The following is a 20,051-nucleotide window of genomic DNA, read 5'->3' as shown; positions in this document are numbered from 1 at the left end:
TTCAAGACTGTTTCTCCGACTGTAATGATAACTATCATTGTAATGCTGCAGCCAGGTCACTGTGTGCTTAAGGATATGCACCCAGCCCATGGACTTCACCATGCAACATCTCTGAACTCTTTACTAGCTGTTGTAGGCCTCACTCTGAGCCAACCTAGATGCTCACACCAACCTTGCCTTGCATTGCCTTTTTGCACTTTGTTCCTTTAGCAAAGAAGCAAGGCTCATATTACTTCTGTTTTGCCCATGCTGAATTCATCTTATTTACTGTATATGCCACCTTCAATTCTCCTCTCTACTCTCCTTTCGCAAGATGGCTCAAATACCTGACAAGCAAGTCAGCTTGGATACCTAGTGGCTTCAGCCTCGCCAATTGGTGTCTAGGCTATCATCCTGCTGTGCCTTCACTATCATGTCCCTGTATGTTCCATGGGCACTATCCTCCTCCATCCTTCAGCCACATAAGTGGGCAGTAGCAAACATCTGTATCATATTACATCATCTTGCCTACTGCAGATGCTGGAGATTAGAATTAAGAGTGTGGTGCTGGAATAGCACAGCAGGTCAGGCAGCATCCAAGGAGCAGGAAAATCGATGTTTCGAGCAAAAGCCCTTCATCAGGAATTAATCTTGCTGGTCAAGTGCAAATAGTACAGAGATTACAGGTGGCATCAGTTGTGCTGTGCCGACATCAGTCCAGGGGCTGAGCTATACTCAGTCAGAACTGTCCTGCCAAATCCATTCTGGGGCTCAGCCATTGTTAGTCCTGGAGGTTTGTTCGGTAATGGTCAGATGAACCCCTGAGGAAAGAGCATCTCATGTCTGGGGGTGGGATTCATTGCACTGGATTAGTAATGGGAATGGTTATAGTGAAGAGGGTAATTCTATATATAAAAGTAGTATGTTAGACCATAGGAGGAGATGGGAAATCCAGGAAGGGGTGTTCTCACAGGTCACAGGTCACTCAGGACTCTTCATGAGGAGAGTGTAGGGTCAACAAGGGAATATCACTTCACAAGGCTGTAGATTCTGGGGGATACACTGGGAACATTAATAGTTAGATAGGTGCTAAACAGAAATGGAAGGAGGGAGATTGAAGGGGTCACTGGGACAGCAATGCAAAAGTGAACATGAAGAATGGGGGGATCGTCTTGCTTCTGAAGGGGAGCCGCTCACAAGAATGCAAGGTTGTAACCTTGTCATAATTGACTAAATGACAACTGTGCGTGTTCAGTTATTGCAATGACTGCACAAAACCAGCTGTTGCCATGTGCAAAGTGAGCAGAGTAAATGACTGGAGTCTTTTTCTTTTGGGATGAAATAATTTTATGAAAGTTTGAGGCTCTACTAAAGGCATAATGACAGCAGGCAAAAATCCACCAAGGAGACCAAGAAAAAGGATGTGACCCTGGATCTATAGGTCCCTCTGTCATTTTCTTCAACTTTCCGGAGAATTGTGAAAACACTGATTTAAGAACGTTCCAATTCATCATTTATTGGAGAAAAACTTATGCTCAGAGCCACTGGGTGGCAAACCCATCCCTAGGCCATCAAAGTCAAAGCTACCCTGAATTTTTAAGCCAGCAACTCATTTCCAAGGAGCAGTTAAGAACTTGTGTGCCGTCTCTCAATCCTTGGCCTATAAATGCTTCTGGGATGTCAGTGATACCATTTTCCCTAGATCACTGCCATGTCCCTCCCTCATGACATGGCGAATCAAGCATATTGGACAAGATGATTCTCCACCATTACTGGCTTCCCCCACATGTAAGACACTACTGACTGCACCCATATTGCATTGAGAGCACTCTATCACCAAACTGTAGAGTTCATCAACTGAAAAAGGCTTTCACTCCATCAATGTCAAACTATATGTGACCATTGATGTCAAAGTGTGGGGATCTGTGCCAGATAAGCTGGGAACTGCCATGACTCTAATATATTTAAGAAACTACATCCTTACAAGTTTCTCTGGTTGCACAATGATGCTTGTTGGGAAATAAGCACTACTCTTTTTCAAAATATGGTGAATGACACTCTTATGACTCCTCAGACTGATATAGTTCAAAGTATGCTTATGCTTCCACCAGAGCCATAGTGGAACAGAGATAAAGTATTGATGCTTGGTATACTCCAATAGTGTCTTGCAATATAGGCATTTCCTCACATTATCATGTGAACAGCCAATGCTGAAACTGACCTTCACCTTTACCATATTGTCTTCTTGCACACAGTCACCTTCTGAAAATGTTGTATTGCATTCTATCCACACAAACTTTGTAACTTCTCTTCATTACTTGCAAATGAGAGCACACAATCTTGATGATGGGTAGAGATCTGAAGTTGTTGTCCCTTCAATTTCAGGCACCTTGATAATCACCAGGAATGCACCTGATTCACTGAGAAGCAGCTCTTGAGGCTGCAGATGTCAGTAATGATCTGTTGTGAATACCTGAACCTCTTGAGGAACTGTGTGCATCCATATTAAGAGAGCTGATCCTCTGTGGGTTTTATGCTGAATGGTGTTCAGCTCCTTCTGGTTGAATCTCCAGTCTCCATTCTTTCTGTCCTGTGGAGTAGTCGGTAGCTGAGGAGAAGCATGTCTGTGGAGGTGCTGGTGTTCCTCCTCGTGCTGTAGTTCAATTGGTGCCATTACTCCTCATGTGTCTCATCTAAAGGATGAGGTGGAACTTCAGAATTCTGCCCCCACGCTGTGCTGAAGCCTGGTGGAAGGGAAGGGCAAACTTGGATAGCTGAATAACAAGTTGACAAGTTGACAAGTACCTATCAAACACATTCTGTGAAGGAATGCTATGAACAACATTCATCTTGGTCATAGTTGCAGCTAATCAATTTCCCTCTTCAATGCTTCCCAACTTGCCATTCTCACTGAAAAGAAAAGTACCCCACTTAGTACTTGCTCCACTTTATTACTTTTTAAAGACATAATGTTCAGAGCTACAAATAAATAATGGTGTTTACCATAATAAGCTCCCCAGCTTGAAATTGCATTCGTGCTCCGTGTAATCACAGGCATAGTGAGCACAGAAGCTTAAAACTCCAGGAAATATCATCTGATCTCACAAATGAGTTATAAAATGTTAAAGGCCCAATTCTGGTCTTTTTATGTGCTGTCTAGACTCTGACCATAATTATCTATATGAACAACTTTTACTTTCATGGTGCAGTTTATTTAGTAAGATTGAGTTGAAACCTTCGAGGAGAAAGTGAGGACTGCAGATGCTGGAGATCAGAGCTGAAAATGTGTTACTGGAAAAGCGCAGCAGGTCAGGCAGCAGGAGAATCGACGTTTCGGGCATGAGCCCTGCTTCAGGAGTTGCAACTATTGATCTACAATTGAGTTTGACACAGTGGATGTAATCAGAGGCATATACTTGAACCACATCAACTTAGAGATTTAGATTGCATAGCTCTGTGTTGGGACAAATAAAATCAGTACTGAAATTTCCAACAACACTGCCAAAAAGTTTCAGATGCTGGCTTGAGACCCTTTTGATATGGCGTTGAAGCATTGATGAGGAAGGGGTCCATAGGTGTTGTAAAGACCCCACAAGAGTGAGAAAGGTGGAGAGCAGAGTAAGGTAATAAGGTTGGATGTGAAGTTTTGATTCCCTGATGTGGGGTTGAGATACAGAGATAAAACCAGTGGCAATTTTGTGATGTATCAAGCATTAGATCAGCATGTGGTGGGATGATATTGGTAATAAGGAGCATGAACTCTGGCGTGAAGCCTCGTGACTTGAAAAGCTAAGTTATTGGTGAAGGGGATCATGAATTGAGTTCAGGGACAACAGTGAGTTATGTAAGTTGGGTCTGGGTTCCAAGGTAAGTTAATTATGTAAATGTAGACCCAATTCAGAGGGCTGAATTTTGTTTTGGTGGAGTGCAGTTTGCTTTGGGTTAGAATTATCATAGAATCATACAGTACAGAAGAGACCCTTTGGCCCATCAAGTCTTTAACACCAAAGCTACACTAAATCTACTCTAGTCCACCATTGGACAGTAGAACCATGGCACAACCACCTGATGAAGGAGCAGCACTCCGAAGGCTAGTGCTTCTAAATAAACCTGTTAGACTATAACCTGGTGTATGATTTTTAGCGCTGAAAGTTATGACATTTCATCCAAGTATTTTTTAAAGGGTGTCAACTACTCTCCCAGGTAGGGCACACTCTATGGGCACTGGCCATAGTCACCCCACATCCACAGACATTGACATCCAACATGTGCCAACCTCTAAGAAACTTCATGGCACATCTCTAACACACTTACAGAACACATTTCCACTTCAGCATTGTAAATTGAGCTGCACTGACAACTATCATTGGAATGCTGCAGCAAGGACATTGTGCATTCAGGGATATGCTTCAAGCTAATTGGTCTAGCTAGATGCTCACCACATCTCTTTAACAGGTAATGGATGCAGAATCTTTAAATATTTTTAAGGCAGCGATAGACTCTTAATTACCAAGGGGATGAAAAGTTATCAGGTATTTGCGGCAATGTAGAGTTGAGGTTAAAATCAGATCAGCCATGATCTTTTAGAATGGCTGAGCAGACTGTAAGGGTGGAGTGACCTTCACTTGTTTCTCTTTTATATATTTGTATGATGTGGAGGTGCCAGAGTTGGACTGGGGTGGATAAAGTTGAAAATCTCACAATACCAGGTTGTAGTCCAACAGGTTTATTTGAAAGTACAAGCTTTCAGAGCACGGCTCCTTCATCAGATAGCTAGTAGGGCAGAATCATAGGACACAGTATTTATTAATAAAAGATCAAAGTGTCATACAAGTGATGCAATGTAATAGACAAAACTAGATGGCTGTTAAGTCTTTAATCACTTAGAATGGGGATGCAGGTTTCGATTGATTCATATGTAAAAAAGTTAACTTCTCAGTTCAGACAACGCATTAAAGGTATGAAGTTTGAGTCTATCTGTGTCCCAACCTGGAGTCAGACTGGTTTTATTTCCAGAGTAGGAGTTTCTAAAATATCACATGGACTGACCGACTGTCAGATTGTGTGATTTTTGATCAAAATAGAATGTGTCTTCAAATACAAATCTGCAAATGCAAATTCGCCCCCGAGACTAAAATGTGTGTGTGTGGCTAGTTGTTCCAGGTAATGTGCATAGTCACATGTGGTAGAACCAGATGTGAAGGACAAATTAGGGGCAGTTAATGATGCATGTTTGAGATACATTGCTGGATCTTGAGGCGAGAATCCCTTCAAGTGTGCGGATGACACAAAGATTGGCCAGGTAGTTGACTGTGAGGAAGATCTCAGGTTATAGGAGGATATAAACAGATTGGTCAGAGGGGGTGGATCAGTGGCAGATGGAATTGTTAAAGCTTGTACACCTTCTTCAAAAGGTATCTGAGCTTTCTTTTACACTTTGACGATTTACTATATCATCAGTTATCGGTCCTGTTGAATACAACTGTATATTTACTCATTTTGCCATCTACTATTGTGAGGTTCAAAGCCAGTTCCTAGAACATTAGCCTAGGATTCTGATTTATTAATCTAGTGACATTACCACTATGCCAACACTTTCCCCAACTAGGATTGCTTTCCCTTGATGACTTTAACGTCTGTAAATAGCAATGATGCCTTCTCACAGGCAAATAGATAATTTTGCACTTTTCATGGCCTAATAAACAATATTTGTTCTTTTCCACAACTTTTCAAATAAAATATTATGCCTGCAACCTTAATAAATTCTTGCCATCAGATCTGTCACTTAAATTATTGATCTCCCACTCTTATTTCAGTCTCAAAAATTTTCTCTCTTTCTGTTATACCCTATCTGCTTCTGCTGAATTTTAAACTGGTAGCATATGGGTTTTGGTATCTGTGTATGAAAATGTTTGATGACTAACTTGTCAATATTTCTGGACCCATAATTTTATTTTAAAATTAGGATGAAAAAGAGAGACCCTGGGGTACTAATGGGAGTTTGTTTGCATTGAGAGAGTTTAAAGAGCAGATAGAAAAAGCATTGAAGAGGATTTTATTTCGAAGGATCAGGTTTGACTTAGTTACTCCTTAAGTGAAACATCCAAAGGTTGAATACTTTTGATTTCAGTTCACCAAAGTCCTGGTTGTTGTTGGATGTAAGAACGCTGCTCTCCTGAAGTGAGAAGTTCATGCAGGAAAGTTAGAAATACATTATTTCAATGTTGGGATATTAGTTTTGGAAGTTCCAGACCAGAAGTGCTTAGTTAGAACCCTGAATGAATTATTCAAAGTTTTGAAAGTTTAAACTCAGATGTTTGAATATTAAAGGAAGAGGCTATCAGAATCTCAAGACCTAGAACTGAAAGTAACAATTAAGTGAAACCGACAGATGTGATAGAGAAGGGAATTCTTTTTAGTGTTTGAGTACCATAAATGGATGCTGTTGATGTGGATGGAATATTTTGTTTTCTTCTGTGTTTGGAAATCTTTCAAATTGTGTTGTATGAATATAACATTGTTTATTTTATTATCTTTTCTTTTCTGTTAGAAACTTCTATTTAATTACTAAAACTAAAATTGCAGAATTGCTTCCTTGGATATCTACCTCATTAGACAAAAAACACTGTCAAACCAAATTTCAATCTGATATCTGACTTGTCTAGTAATAACATCAGCTGGGATTGTAACACTTCTTATCTGAGCCTCTGACTGGGAATGCTCTGAGAGATCCTCAATTGCCATTAGAACCTGTAAGTGTCAAGCATGATTTATCTTTAACCCCATTCTTGCCAATAGTGCTTCTGCTGAGTTTCTTTTCACCAGGTCTAAAGCAAAGGCTTTAGCCTGTAGCACTGTTTCTCCTTTGTTGATTTTTCCACAAATTCCTGCTGTTTCCATCTATCCTCTCTCTGTCTGCTTGAGTAGTTCTTATAGTGGTAAAGTCTTTAAAGCTATAAACTCACTCGGACTTCTGGAAGCATCACCTGAGTCCAATAGATTTTATTTCACCATCACAGATTTTGGTAATAAACAATAATACTTGATGCTGATCATCATGTGGTATTTGTGGTTGGAAAGATGTCACCAATATCCATCTTTATTGGGTCTCAAAGGCATATTTGGTTTATAGTGACTGAGCAACAACCACATGTAAATCTTTAACAAGAGGTTCTTGCCTTCACAAGAGTAATTTATTTCATGATAGTGATTAAGTACAAATTACAATAACTAGTTAGAAATTGTTACTAAGATTATTGCGAAACATCAATGGTAAAACTTTCCATGTTGAGGTCCAGAGTTGTCTTTTCAATTACCTCCAACCAAGACTAAATAACATCATTAGCATCAGTAGAGCATAAAGCAAGAAGGCACCAATAAAATATTGGTTTGGCCTTTGCTGGAATACTCTTCCTAGTTCCAGACACACAAATTTAGAAAAGATAAAGTTAGAAATCACACAACACCAGGTTATAGTCCAACAGGTTTATTTGGAAGCACTAGCTTTTGGAGCGCTGCTCCTTCAACAGGTAGGCAACAACTGCCTGACGAAGTGGTGCTCCAAAAGCTACTGCTTCCAAATAAACGTGTTGGACTATAACCTGGTGTTGTGTGATTTCTAACTTTGTCCACCCCAGTCCAATAGCAGCATCGCCAAGTCTTAGAAAAGATAGACATTATTAAGTATGTATAGATATTGGAGAAGTTGCAGAAATAATTCATAAGAATGATTTCAGAGGTGAAGAACTTCAGAAATGTGGATAGATTAGAGAAGCTGGGCCTGTTGTTGGAGAAAAGAAGATTAAGTGGAGATTTGACAAAACTGTTCAAAATCTTGAAGGATCAAGCAGACTGATTTATGGTGATTGGTGAAAGAAGCAAATGTGACATGAGCAGAAACCTTTTTATGCAGCTATTTTTATTTTTAAACAAGGAATGCACTGCCTTTGAGTTTGGTGGAGGCAATTTTAAATGAGGCCTTTACTTTATAAGGTAATAGTTCTGAATGAGTAATATTTATGTTATAGGTGCGTAGAATATTCTAGGAGAAAATGAGGACTGCAAATGCTGGAGATCCGAGTCAAAACTGTGGCGCTGGAAAAGCACAGCAGGTCAGGCAGCAGGAGAGTCGATGATTCAAGCAAAAGGACATATGCTCGAAACGTCAACTCTCCTGCTTCTCAGGTGCTGCCTGGCCTGTTGCGCTTTTCAGTGCCATACTGTATGGCCTAGAATGTTCTGCCAGGAGAGGAGGTAGAATGTTTAAGAGGCATTTAGACAGACAATGAATGAGCAGGGAATAGAGGGATATGGACCATGTGCAGGCATCGTGGGCTGAAGGGCCTGTTCCTAAAGGAGAATTGATGAGAGCAACCTTATCCAGAAACAGAAATTGTTGGCAAAACTCAACCAGTTCTGGTGAAGCATCACCAGGCTTGAAACATTACCTCTGTTTTCTCCCCTCTAATTTTCCACCACCAGTTTTTGTACATTGTTTCAGATCTCCAGCATCTGCAGTTCTTTGTTTTATCACCAGTACTATATATGGACAAAGGTGGCAAAAGACACAAAACATCAGCAATAGACATCTGGGGAAAATGCTACAACTTTCAAAAGAGAATGTGAAAATTATCTGAAGAGAGAAAGAGAATAAATACAATTAGAGCCACAGGAAAAGGCGACAGAGTGGGACTGAGTTGTTCTTGCAGAGAGTGGTCATGGACGTAATTGGTGAAATGGTTTCCTTCAGTACTCAACTCATTTTTGATTCAACTGGGCCAATACAAGGATATCCTCAGGCCAGGGAGGAAAGGAGACAAACAGACCAGCCTCCTGCTGATAGCTGCTATTCTATAACTCCACTTAATAGGTCATTTACATGTGCTGACATTTATGATGATAGAATCTGGTCTGCGATGTCAACTATGAATAAATAGCCTCATACTTGCTACCATGGCTTATACAAGAATATCAGCAATAGTCAGTGCCTGCAAGTGAAGAAAATAAAATAAAATTTGAAAAGGAAAACATTTAAATCATTTTGCTCTTTAATGTGTAGATAAAATCATTTTTCAGTGATGACACTTGTCAAACAGGTTGTTCCTTTTTGTAACAGTTTGTGATCTTTGCATTTTGTACATCCTGATTGCATTATTACTTCACTGAGACCCTTTACATATTTCAATAATTTACTATTTACTCTTGACAGTGAGCTGTCTTTCACTGGGCAGGTCTTTAAGTGAAACAATTTCAGTGAATTATTCTCTTTTCTTTCCCTTTAGAATTTGCAATGCCAGAAACAATCCTTCACAACCCTAATTGTCCAGTTGGATTTTTTCCATGTGGCAATCTCTCAGTCTGTATACCGCAGTCATCACATTGCAATAAAGTTAAAGACTGTGAAAATGGAGCTGATGAGGAAGATTGTGGTAATGTACTTTTGATAATCTAAAATGGAATAGTACATCAAGCCTGCTATTTACATTGCATTTAATTCTAGTTTGAGAAAAAGCTTTGAGGAACAATTACAATAATTTGACATGTTACTTTTTTTTTGATTAACTGCTTATTCAGTGGAAGTTGTTGCAAAATTACAAGATCCTACAAAATGGTATATTTTCTCAGCATAGGATGAATATAGTACAATTTCTTATTTATCCACTTGCCACCCCTTCCCCCATAAATTTGATCAAAGGAGAAAATTGTGAAGTCAATTTAATTGTCTTTAACTGATAGCCCCCTTCGTTGTTGAAAACTTACCTTTTCACAATGAATTCTGAATATAATTCTGTCCATGCATGCCTTTACAACAATGATTTAGAATTATATTAAACAGTTTTAAAATCTAAACCATTATATCCAGATTTTGATTTTACATGCTATTGAAGAATTAGTGTCTACTGGGACTCGGAATGGATTCCATTAAGAAATGGTAGAGTCATAGAGACTTGCAGCATGGAAACAGACCATTTGGCCCAACCTGACCATTTGGCCCAACCTGACCTGGTTACCCAATCTGAACTAGTCCCACTTGCCTGCATGTGCTTTCATGCTGAATCATCACGGATTCACTGTGAATTAATACCTATAAAAGATAATGGCTTAGATCTTCCATTAGGAAGACAGTCGTTGCAGAAGCATAAACTAGAAGTACTTGTCAGGACCATATGGAACTCACAATACAGTTGACTCCACAGGACTTGCCCAGGAAATTGAAATTTTCAATTGGCAATTATCTGGCATCTGAAGCTTTCCAAATAAAAGTTCCTGAACCTTGACTTATAGAGTTGGAGATTTTCGAAGATTTGTTCTTGCTTGCCATATTGGTCAGGCAGGGCAGGTTAGAGAAAGATAAACCTACTCTAATTCCTGGCTAATAACGAAACTGAGCCCCAAGTCCCCACTAAAGCCAATCCTTGACGACCCGCTTGACCATCCCAGACAGCCAACAATTCCCCAACCAATTTTATAATATCTACCATTCACCTTGCTTCACTAAAGGGCATTAGTGAACCAGATGAGTTTTTATGACAATGGTTGCATATTTGCAAACAGACAATCTTATTTTTTTATTCCGGATTTTTTTTAACTTTCAAATTCAATAACAGGCTACAGGGTTCTTTTTATTCTCTAATGGGACATGAGCATTGCCGGCTGGACCAGCATTTATGGCCCACTCCTAGTTGCCCTTGAGAAGCTTATGGAGAGCTTCTGTCTTGAACTGCTGCAGTAGGTAGACGCATAATGTTATTAGGGATGGAATTCCAGGATTTTGACCCAGCAACAGTGAAGATATGGCAATGTATTTCCACGTAAGGATGGTGAGTGGCTTGGAGGGGAACTTGAAGGTGGTAGTGTTCCTGTTCCTTTGCTGCCCTTATTCTTCTATTTGGAAGTGGTTGTGGGTTTGGAAGATGGTATATGAGGATCTTTGAATTTCTGCATTGCATCTTTTAGGTAGTACACAATGCTCTTACTGAGCATCAGTGGTGGAGGGAGTTGGTGTTTGTGGAAGTGGTGTCAGTCAAGTGGGTTGCGTTGTCCTGGATGGTGTCATCACACTCAACATGTGCCTAGTAGATGGTGGACAGGCTTTGGGGAGTCAGGACATGAGTTACTTGCCATAGTATTCCTAGGTTCTGACCTGCTCCTGTAGCCACTGTATTTATGCAGCTAAGCCAGTTCAGTTTCTGGTCAATGGTAACCCACAGGATGTTGATGGTGGGGATTCAGTGATGGCAACACCATTGAATGGCAAGGGGCAGTGGTTTGAATGTCTCTTATTGGAAATTGTCATTGCCTGGTATTTGTGTGGCATGAATGTTATTTGCCAATTGTCAGCCCAAGCCTGGATATGGGACAGATCTTTTTGCATTTGAACGTGGGCTGCTTCAGTATCTGAGGAGTTGCAAAAAAATGCTGAATATTATGCAATAATTGGTGAATATTCCCACTTCTGACCTTATGATGGAGGACAGGTCATTGATGAAACAGCTGAAGATAGTTACACCCAGGACACTACCAGCGGAACTCCTGCAACAATGTCCTGGAGCTGAGATAGCTAACCTCCGACAACCACAGCCATCTTCCTATGCCAGGTATGACTCCAACCAGCTGACAGTTTGTCCCCTGATACTTATCAATCAGTTTTGCTGGGCTCCTTGATGCCACACTTGATTGAATGTGCCCCTGATATCTCACCTTGCCATCCTAAAAATGAACCATTTATCTCAACTCTGTCTTCAATTAATTAGCCAATCCTCTTACCAAACTGGCATAGTACCCTGACACCATGAGCTGTTGTTTAGTAACCTAATGTGCAGTATCTTGTGTGATTTACTGCTCAGTAGTCCTCCATCTAGGGAGTGCGTTTCCTGCTAAATGGTACTTTGCTTCGTCCATGTACCAGCAGCGTATGCAGTGAACACACTGCTTGTGCAGCAAGCAGACTGCCAGGTCTCCAACTCTTTGGGGATTGGTTATCAATTAGGTTCTTGGAGGTACTTCTCAGTCAGGAAATCCCAGCACAGTAAGTCGAGGGCAACCTCCAATACTAGTCTGGGGATTGACCACATGAGTCATCAAGTCAGGGTGTTTTCGGTTAGGGGTCTGTGTCTCTGCAATACAGGGAGGGGGCCATGTCAGTTCATTTGGTGCATAGTGGCCAGTCCAGGAGGAGGAAGAATGTGGTCAGGAAGGTGTACAGGTCCCAGTCAAGGTTTTGGGCACATTTTGCCAACAGATGTTCAGTCGATGTTGCAAGCAACGGTTAGTTCCTTGGGTTGCAGTTTCAGAAACTATGGAGGGAAAAGGGTAAAAAGGATTGATGGGGTAGAGTAAGAAATAGAGACTGAAGCCCTGTCGCTGAGTTTGACAATTTGAGACTGGGGGCTGCAGGGTCTGGGCATGGGTGGGGAGGTAACTGGATTTTGATGGGGGTCAATTGTAAGACATGGCTGGGAAAGGTTTAGTGGGAGAGAGAGTGTGTGTCATCAATGGTCAGTTGTACCCTGACTTCAAGGCAGGCCCACAAATGACAATACCAGATATGTTCATTGCAGGCGTAGGTTAGGGTGAGAGGGGAAAGATATAAAGGGACCTAATGGGCAACTTTTCATCCAGAGGGTGATGCGTGTATGGAATGAGCTACAGAGGAAGTGGTGGAGGCTGGAACAATTACATCATTTAAAAGGCATTTGGATGGCTGTATGAACAGGAAGGATTTGGAGGGATATGGGTCAATTGCTGGCAAATAGAACTAGATAATTGAGGATATCTGGTCGGCATTGATATGTTGGACTGAAGGGTCTGTTTCTGTGCTGTACAGCTCAATGATTCTATATGCATGGTGCTGGGCAAGAGGGATAGATAGGCACAAAAAGATGTAGAAGTGTCAAGTAGGGAACTTGTAGAACTCCTATGGAGTTGACAGGATGGACTACTCGGAGGGGGCCATATGAGGACTCACTGATATGGTCAGACTGAGGCCATGGGCCACGGGAGGCGGAGTGCTAGTTGTCACCTTCTGTTGTGCTGGAAATTGAAAATGCACAATGACTATACTTGGAGTGGGTGAGGCAAGTAACTTGACCTTTGAGGGAGGCGGCTGCAGCGCATATCACTCAGAGGGCTTTTAAAGGGGAGCAACGTAGGTCATATGTCCCCAAAAGGTCTAGTGCATAGTCATGTAGAATGCATACTCCCTAGTCGCTCTGCACTATTGACCCTCTCCGAAGGTGGTGAAAGTGAGTACTTCATTTTTTTGATGGAAGGTGAGGTTGATGAAGGGCTTTTGACCAAAAAATTGATTGTCCTGCTCCTCGGATGCTGCCTGACCGGCTGTACTTTTCCAGCACTACACTTTGAAGGTGGTTCCTCCCTGGCATGCTTTTCAGAGTATCGGTGTGGACTCATTGGGCCAAATGGCCTATTACCACACTGTAGGGATTCTATGGAATTAGCAGTTGCTGGACAATTCTTTGGCAGTTACACCTTAAGGGATTTAAAGGGATCATCTGAGAGGGCCATTGGTGCCAGCAGCCCTCAAAACCATGTGGACACTTTGTTCCCCCAATTATAGCTGGTATTGGTAGACCTGTGCACAAACCTCACCCCAAGAAGATTCTTGTTTGGCCACAACCTGCTTCCAAATGGTGTGACAATGTGTCGAACACCTACATCGAGAGACTCGGGAGCAGGTAAAACTACCTGTTTCTGTCTTTCTGTCCTGTCTTTGGACTGGTATCCATTGAGCAGTGAATTGTTGTGGGAAGGGCATGTGGAAAGAATGTTTCCTCTTGCAGGAGAATCCAGAATGAGGAACACTGTTTCAAAGTAAAGGGTTGCCCATTTAAGACCGAGAGGAGGAGAAAGTATGTCACAGAGGGCACAGATACCTTGGAACTCTCTTAATCAAAAAACTATGGAGGTAGAGTCTTTAAATATTTTTAAGAGATAGATGGATTCTTAAGAAGCAAGATAGTGAAAGCTCAGAAAAATGGAATGATCAGATCAATCATGATCTTATTAAATGGCGCAGCAGAATGAGCGACCAACTCCTGTATCTAGTTTATGTGTATATGTTCATGTGGCGACTATTGTCTTGTACTTTTATTTCCTTCTCATGAACACCCAGGTCACATTGAATAGAGGGAACGTAGAGGAATCAAATCTAGCCAAACAGATTGTTTCATTTACAAAATGTCCCTGACCATCATTTCACCAGTCCAACTCAGACCTACTGAATCATACATTAACTATGTATGAATGCAGCCAAACATCACGAGAAAAGAACAAACACTTAATTGAAAATTAATCAACATGCTTCCTAACTCACAGATGTGAAAATCACTCATGTGACGCCAGGTTTGACTAATTTGTCTTTTAAAATTTCTTTTGGCTACATTGGCTTGCTACCAGTTATGTTGGAGTCAGGCTGTTAAACTTTATTCCACTTTACCTGGCATGATTTTGGCCAGGCATCCTCTGATCAACAGAGGCCAAGACAGCACTGATGTAGTGCCTCTCCTGCACAATGGCAGAAGCTCAGCTGTTGACATTTTGGACACACTTGACTTAATGGCGAAGGGATTAGGAGAATTTGTCCCATGAGAATCACTTTGAATTGCTTCCTAATGGTTTCAGTTTATCCATCACTATGAGATCCATTTTGTCCTTCTACTTTCCTAAGAAATCAAGACCTGCATTTGACTCCAGTTTCCTCATTCCCCTCTCATCATGCTTTGGACACCTGAGCACAGACATGATTAAATGCAGATCAAAATGCACACCCTGTATATCAGCAGGGTGCTTCTGGGTTTAGCTCTCCACAATAGTTTTTTTAAAAAATTCATTCATGGGATACTGGGCCAGCATTTATAAGGCTGTATAATGTTCTGGTCAGGCTGCATTTGGAATATTATGAGCGGTTTTGGGCTTTGTATCTGATGAAGCATGTGCTGCTATTGGAGGGGATCCAGAGGAAGTTTACAACAGTGATTCCAGGGATGAAGGGCTTGTGATTTGAGGAGCAGTTGAGGACTCTAGGATAGTTCTCAATGGAGTTTAGAAGGATGAGGGGAGGTGTCTTGTTGTAACTTACCGTATATTGAGAGGCCTGGATAGATTGGACATGGCGAAGATGTTTTCCATTTGTAGGAGAGACTAGGACCTGAGGGCACAGCCTTAGGATGAAGAAATGACTTTTTAGAAATGAGATGAGTCATACAGTTATAGAGTCAAGGAGATGTATAGCATGGAAACAGACCCTTCAGTCCAACTTGTTCATGCTGGCCTGAAATCCTGAACTGATCCAGTCCCATTTGCCAGCATTTGGCTCATATCCCTCAAAAACCTTTCTATTCATGAATTCATTCAGATTCCTATCTGGAAACTCAATCATATTTCCACATACCTCTCACTGTCAGTTCAGCGTCTGCTACCTGATGGACAATTCCTAGACTTGTCTTCAGACTGGGGCTTAGTCTGTAGTTCACTTCCAACACATCTTAGAGAGCCAGTGGCTCTGTCTGCCTCAGTCTCTAACAGGAGGTCCTGCGACTGAGATGTACTCACTATTGTGTGGATCCTGTGGAGCTGACACTCAGACATACTCATTGCACTGTGTGTACTTGTGCTGTGTTATCTACAGAACAAGGATGTGACAAGGCACTTTCTGAGGTTTTATCTCCTCAGAGGCTATTGATGGTCCCTTGGACTAGCAACTGTATTCGCTGATGTTTGTTCTGTGATGGGGGTAAAACGTGGAAAATCTGAGGCAAGTTTGGAGAGACTCACTACCTCAAAACTGGTACTGGTACAATTGGCAGCATTCAACATTGAGATTCCCTTCCTCCCTGAATTGTGCAAGCCTTCAAAATTAAAAAAAACTTCAATGCCAATTTCCAGCCAACTTCCCCAGTTTCAAACGCACTCCTAATACCACCTCCTTCAGCAGTTTTGCATGAGAAAGACATGCATCCTTGGAATTTCACCACACACAGGAGGCTTCCAGGAATCTTTGTAATAGTTCAAAGGATTTAATCCTTAAATTAACAGATTTAAGGATTACCTGGGTGGCTGTGACCAGTGCTTGGTTCACGGTGTGGCCTCTCCGGCTGCCCTGCCTTTCAGCTTTTCCTGGCTGTGCTGCCATCATTCTCCTCAGTGGTTGGCAGGTTTCCAATCAGGCAGCCTTTAATTAGCCACTAGACAAGTTAAAAAGTAGACGGCACTGCTAGGCTGAACTCCCACCCAGGACCAAGCCACATTAAACTCAGCTCTGTTGTATGTTTATGTTTCTATCTTCAATGATTCTAAAGGGTTAAGAAAATCAAAGTTGAGAAATACCATTGAAATTCACCTAGTATATTAACTCAGGCATTGTTAGTGTTTAATTTCAATTACACTAATATGTTTGTTCTTACCTTCCTTGTTAAGTTATTGTAAATGTATGATATAGATATATATTATGAATAAATGTATTTAAGCAAGATTCTTTTTTGAATATATGTTCTAAATTCATTTTAACTAATTTCCTTTTCTGTCTTCTTGTCCAAATTCTTAGCTAACCTCAGCGTAATCAATTGCTAGCTTATAATTTTGATTTTAATCTGGGAAAAACAAATATGTTATTATGGCAACTTCAAATGCATATTTGTATCTAAAAGTTATTGAAGAGTTTTCTGTTATCATTCTAGATGATAATACTGGCCTAGCAGGTGTACTTGAAAACCTTTTCACTCCAACTTACAATGAAAACATGTCAGAAGATTGCTGTAAGTGATTTAGATTTTAGTCTTAAACATCAATTCTCAAAAGAACTATCTACCACTTCCTTATGTGTGTTTGTTTTTAACCCAGTGAATCTAGAATCTTATTTCAGATATTAAATTTTGGCAATTATTCCAATGCCAGAAGTTAATTAAATGGATTTTCCGTAGACAAATTCTGCTTTTCTTTAATCCCAGCCCTGGAGATTGGATCCTTTAAATATTTGGGCAGGCACCGACATGTGCAACAAAATAATAAACACATTTGACCCACTGAGGAAATGTAATCTCACAGTACCATTCAAGATCCAGGAGGAAATGTAAGTGGCAATTTGGGCTGAAGAGAATATTAAAAAGTAAATTATGTGCTTAAGTGATCGCCTTAGGCAGAGAGATCAGTTGCTATTTTCCTTTTTATTTTGAGGCTGACTTCAAGCTCATATATCTCTCACTGAGCCAATGAAGGACACTTCAGGTAGTATTTCCCAAGAAGAACTGGGAACACACTAATATGGTAGTAATTCCACTTGAAGATAATTTTGCTAGCACATTCGTAAGTATAATTTCTAATCTCTTTTTAAACAATAATCCTGACTATAGGACCACTTCATAGAACTTCACATATCCTAAATTTCACGAAGAAATGAATGGAGCAGTTTACTTGTGAGATGTCTACTTGCTAATCCAAGGAAATATTTTTTCCCCTCAATAGTCAGTTGATTTCTTATTTTGGGCTAAATCATTCTGTTCAAATCATGTATAAAGCAGAAACTAAAGTTTTAAAATACTTATGATAGATAAGAGCATCTATGGTAATAGGACTTTGTGGGGTTAAGAAATCAAATTTAGTTTTAAATTTAGTGCAGACAATTTTCAGATGTCTAATTCCATGGGGATTTGACAAACACTTTAAGTCCCACTGGCTATCTCATGAAATCCATTCAATAGCCAACAAATTATTAGCCAGCAATCCTTATTTCCATGTTGTTAGCAAGCTGTTCATGCATTTTGAACAGGTCACCAATCAGAGATAGATGGAAATCTTGTGTTTAGATCATGAATCTATTAATAAAAGAATGAAGGAAAAGCAATTTTGGGGACTGACTGAGGATCATAAGTTGATTTTGCTTGAGTGTTTTAACAGATCCCTTTTAAAACTATTGAGGTTTCAAAGTGATTTAAGTCTTGTTTATTGTGGATGTGTCATGCTGCTTCAATGCCTGTTATCCCTGAATGGAGTGTTTGTCATGCACTGTCTGCGAATTTTGTGCAAAAATGATTATTACTGGCATATGACTTTAATTTAGAAATAGTTATATAAAATAATTTAAAACAGAATCACAGAATTGTTACAACACTGAAAGATGCCTTTTGGCGAGTGAGTCTGCACCAGCTCCCCACATTAGCAGTTCACCCGAGTACCATTTTCCTACCTTCAACCTGTAACCTTGCACATTCTTCCTTTTCAGTTAACAGTCCAATTTCCTTTTGAATCCCCAGTTGACCAAAACTGTCAGGCAGTGGAAAGGTTTCTCCTCATTTTATTTTTGCTTCTTTAGCTAATTACTTTGAAACTGTGTCCTCTCATTCTCAATCTTTGCATGAATGGAAAGTGTTTCTCTTTATCTAGTCTGTCCAGGTGTCTCATGATTTGAAAATCTGTCAAATCTCCACTTGGGCTTCTATGTTCTGATTAAAACAACCCCAACTTCTCCAATTCATATTGATATGTGAAGTGCTTGATTTCTGCAGTAGTTCTCATGAATCTTTTCTGAACACTGTCCAATGTCTTCACATCTTCAGTGATCAGAACTAGATGCAACACCTCAATTGAGGCCAAACTAATATCATATACAAGTTCTAAGGAATCGCCCAAAGAATTTTAAAGCAGTTTAATTAGACATAAAAAGACAATGAACCAAGGAGATACTTGGACAGATGACCAAAAATGTGACTAAAGACACAGAGATAGACCTTAAAGGAGGAGAAAGATGTAGTAACGTTAAGGAAGGCCATTCCAGAACTTGAAGCAGATACAGTTGAATGCATGGTCATCAATGTTCACAGAAAATTGAACGTGATGTATGCAAGAGAGCAGAATTGGAAAATACAGAGTTCCTGAATGGATGTGGGAAAAGGTGATGGTGGGCGATTTTTAAATATTGAATAAAACTTTTGCCAGTCTCGGTGGGAATCTGTCAGTCCATTTCAAGGTCCACCCAAAAACTCAATCTGGTTAACTGGTGGGACTTCTTAAAGACAATTGAATGCCTTGCCTTATTGTGCTACATGAAATAGACAGACAAAAATAATCTTCTAGTGTAGTTTAATTTAATTGGACTGAGTATCCCTACACTAGTCAGCTACATTTTAGGTTAGAGTGGTGCTGGAAAAGCACAGCAGTTCAGGCAGCATCCGAGGAGCAGTAAAGCCGACGTTTCGGGCAAAAGCCCTTCATCAGGAATACAGGCAGAGTGCCTGAAGGGTGGAGAGATAAATGAGAGGAGGGTGGGGGTGGGGAGAACGTAGCATAGAGTACAACAGGTGAGTGGGGGAGGGAATGAAGATGTTAGGTCAGGGAGGAGGGTGGAGTGGATAGGTGGAAAAGAAGATAGGCAGGTAGGAGAAGTCATGGGGACAGTGCTCAGCTGGAAGTTTGGAACTGGGGTGAGGTGGGGGAAGGGGAAATGAGGAATCTGTTGAAGTCCACATTGATGCCTTGGGGTTGAAGTGTTCCGAGGCGGAAGATGAGGCGTTCTTCCTCCAGGCGTCGGGTGGTGAGGGAGTGGTGGTGAAGGAGGCCCAGAGTGGGAGGGGGAGTTGAAATGTTGGGCCACAGGGCGGTGTGGTTGATTGGTGTGGGTGTCCCAGAGGTGTTCCCTAAAGTGCTCTGCTAGGAGGCGTCCAATTTCCCCAATACAGAGGAGACAGCATCGGGAGCAACGGATACAATAAATGATGGATGTGCAGGTAAAACTGTGGAAGGGTCCTTCAGGGCCTTGGATGGAGGTGAGGGAGGAGGTGTGGGCACAGGTTTTGCAATTCCTGCGGTGGCAGGCGAAGGTGCCAGGATGGGAGGGTGGGTTGTTGGGGGGCATAGACCTAACCAGGTAGTCACGGAGGGAATAGTCTTTGCGGAAGGCAGAAAGGGGTGGGGAGGGAAATATATCCCTGGTGGAGGGGTCCGTTTGGAGGTGGCAGAAATGTCGGCGGATGATTTGGTTTATGCGAAGATTGGTAGGGTGGAAGGTGAGCACCAGGGGCATTCTGTCCTTGTTATGGTTGGAGGGGTGGGGTCTGAGG

General features: G+C 41.1%; 1 protein-coding gene across 4 annotated transcripts in view; it reads left to right on the top strand.

Moving 5' to 3' along the window:
- Positions 1 to 20,051, top strand: part of rxfp2b (relaxin family peptide receptor 2b) — a 158,282-nt gene that overhangs the window by 21,692 nt on the left and 116,539 nt on the right. For all 4 annotated transcript variants that reach the window (XR_011961498.1, XM_072577251.1, XM_072577252.1 and 1 more), the window contains 2 exons: positions 9,261 to 9,407; positions 16,677 to 16,754. Coding sequence is in view for 3 of the 4 variants with exons in the window: in XM_072577251.1 (XP_072433352.1) it covers positions 9,261 to 9,407; positions 16,677 to 16,754 (225 nt within the window). In the remaining variant the exon portion in view is untranslated. The remainder of the gene's footprint in view (positions 1 to 9,260; positions 9,408 to 16,676; positions 16,755 to 20,051) is intronic.

This window comes from Chiloscyllium punctatum, chromosome 9 (genome assembly GCF_047496795.1).
Source record: "Chiloscyllium punctatum isolate Juve2018m chromosome 9, sChiPun1.3, whole genome shotgun sequence".
NCBI lineage: Eukaryota > Metazoa > Chordata > Chondrichthyes > Orectolobiformes > Hemiscylliidae > Chiloscyllium > Chiloscyllium punctatum.
The sequence above is the reverse complement of the archived record's forward strand: the minus strand, read 5'-3'. Positions and strand labels throughout refer to the sequence as shown.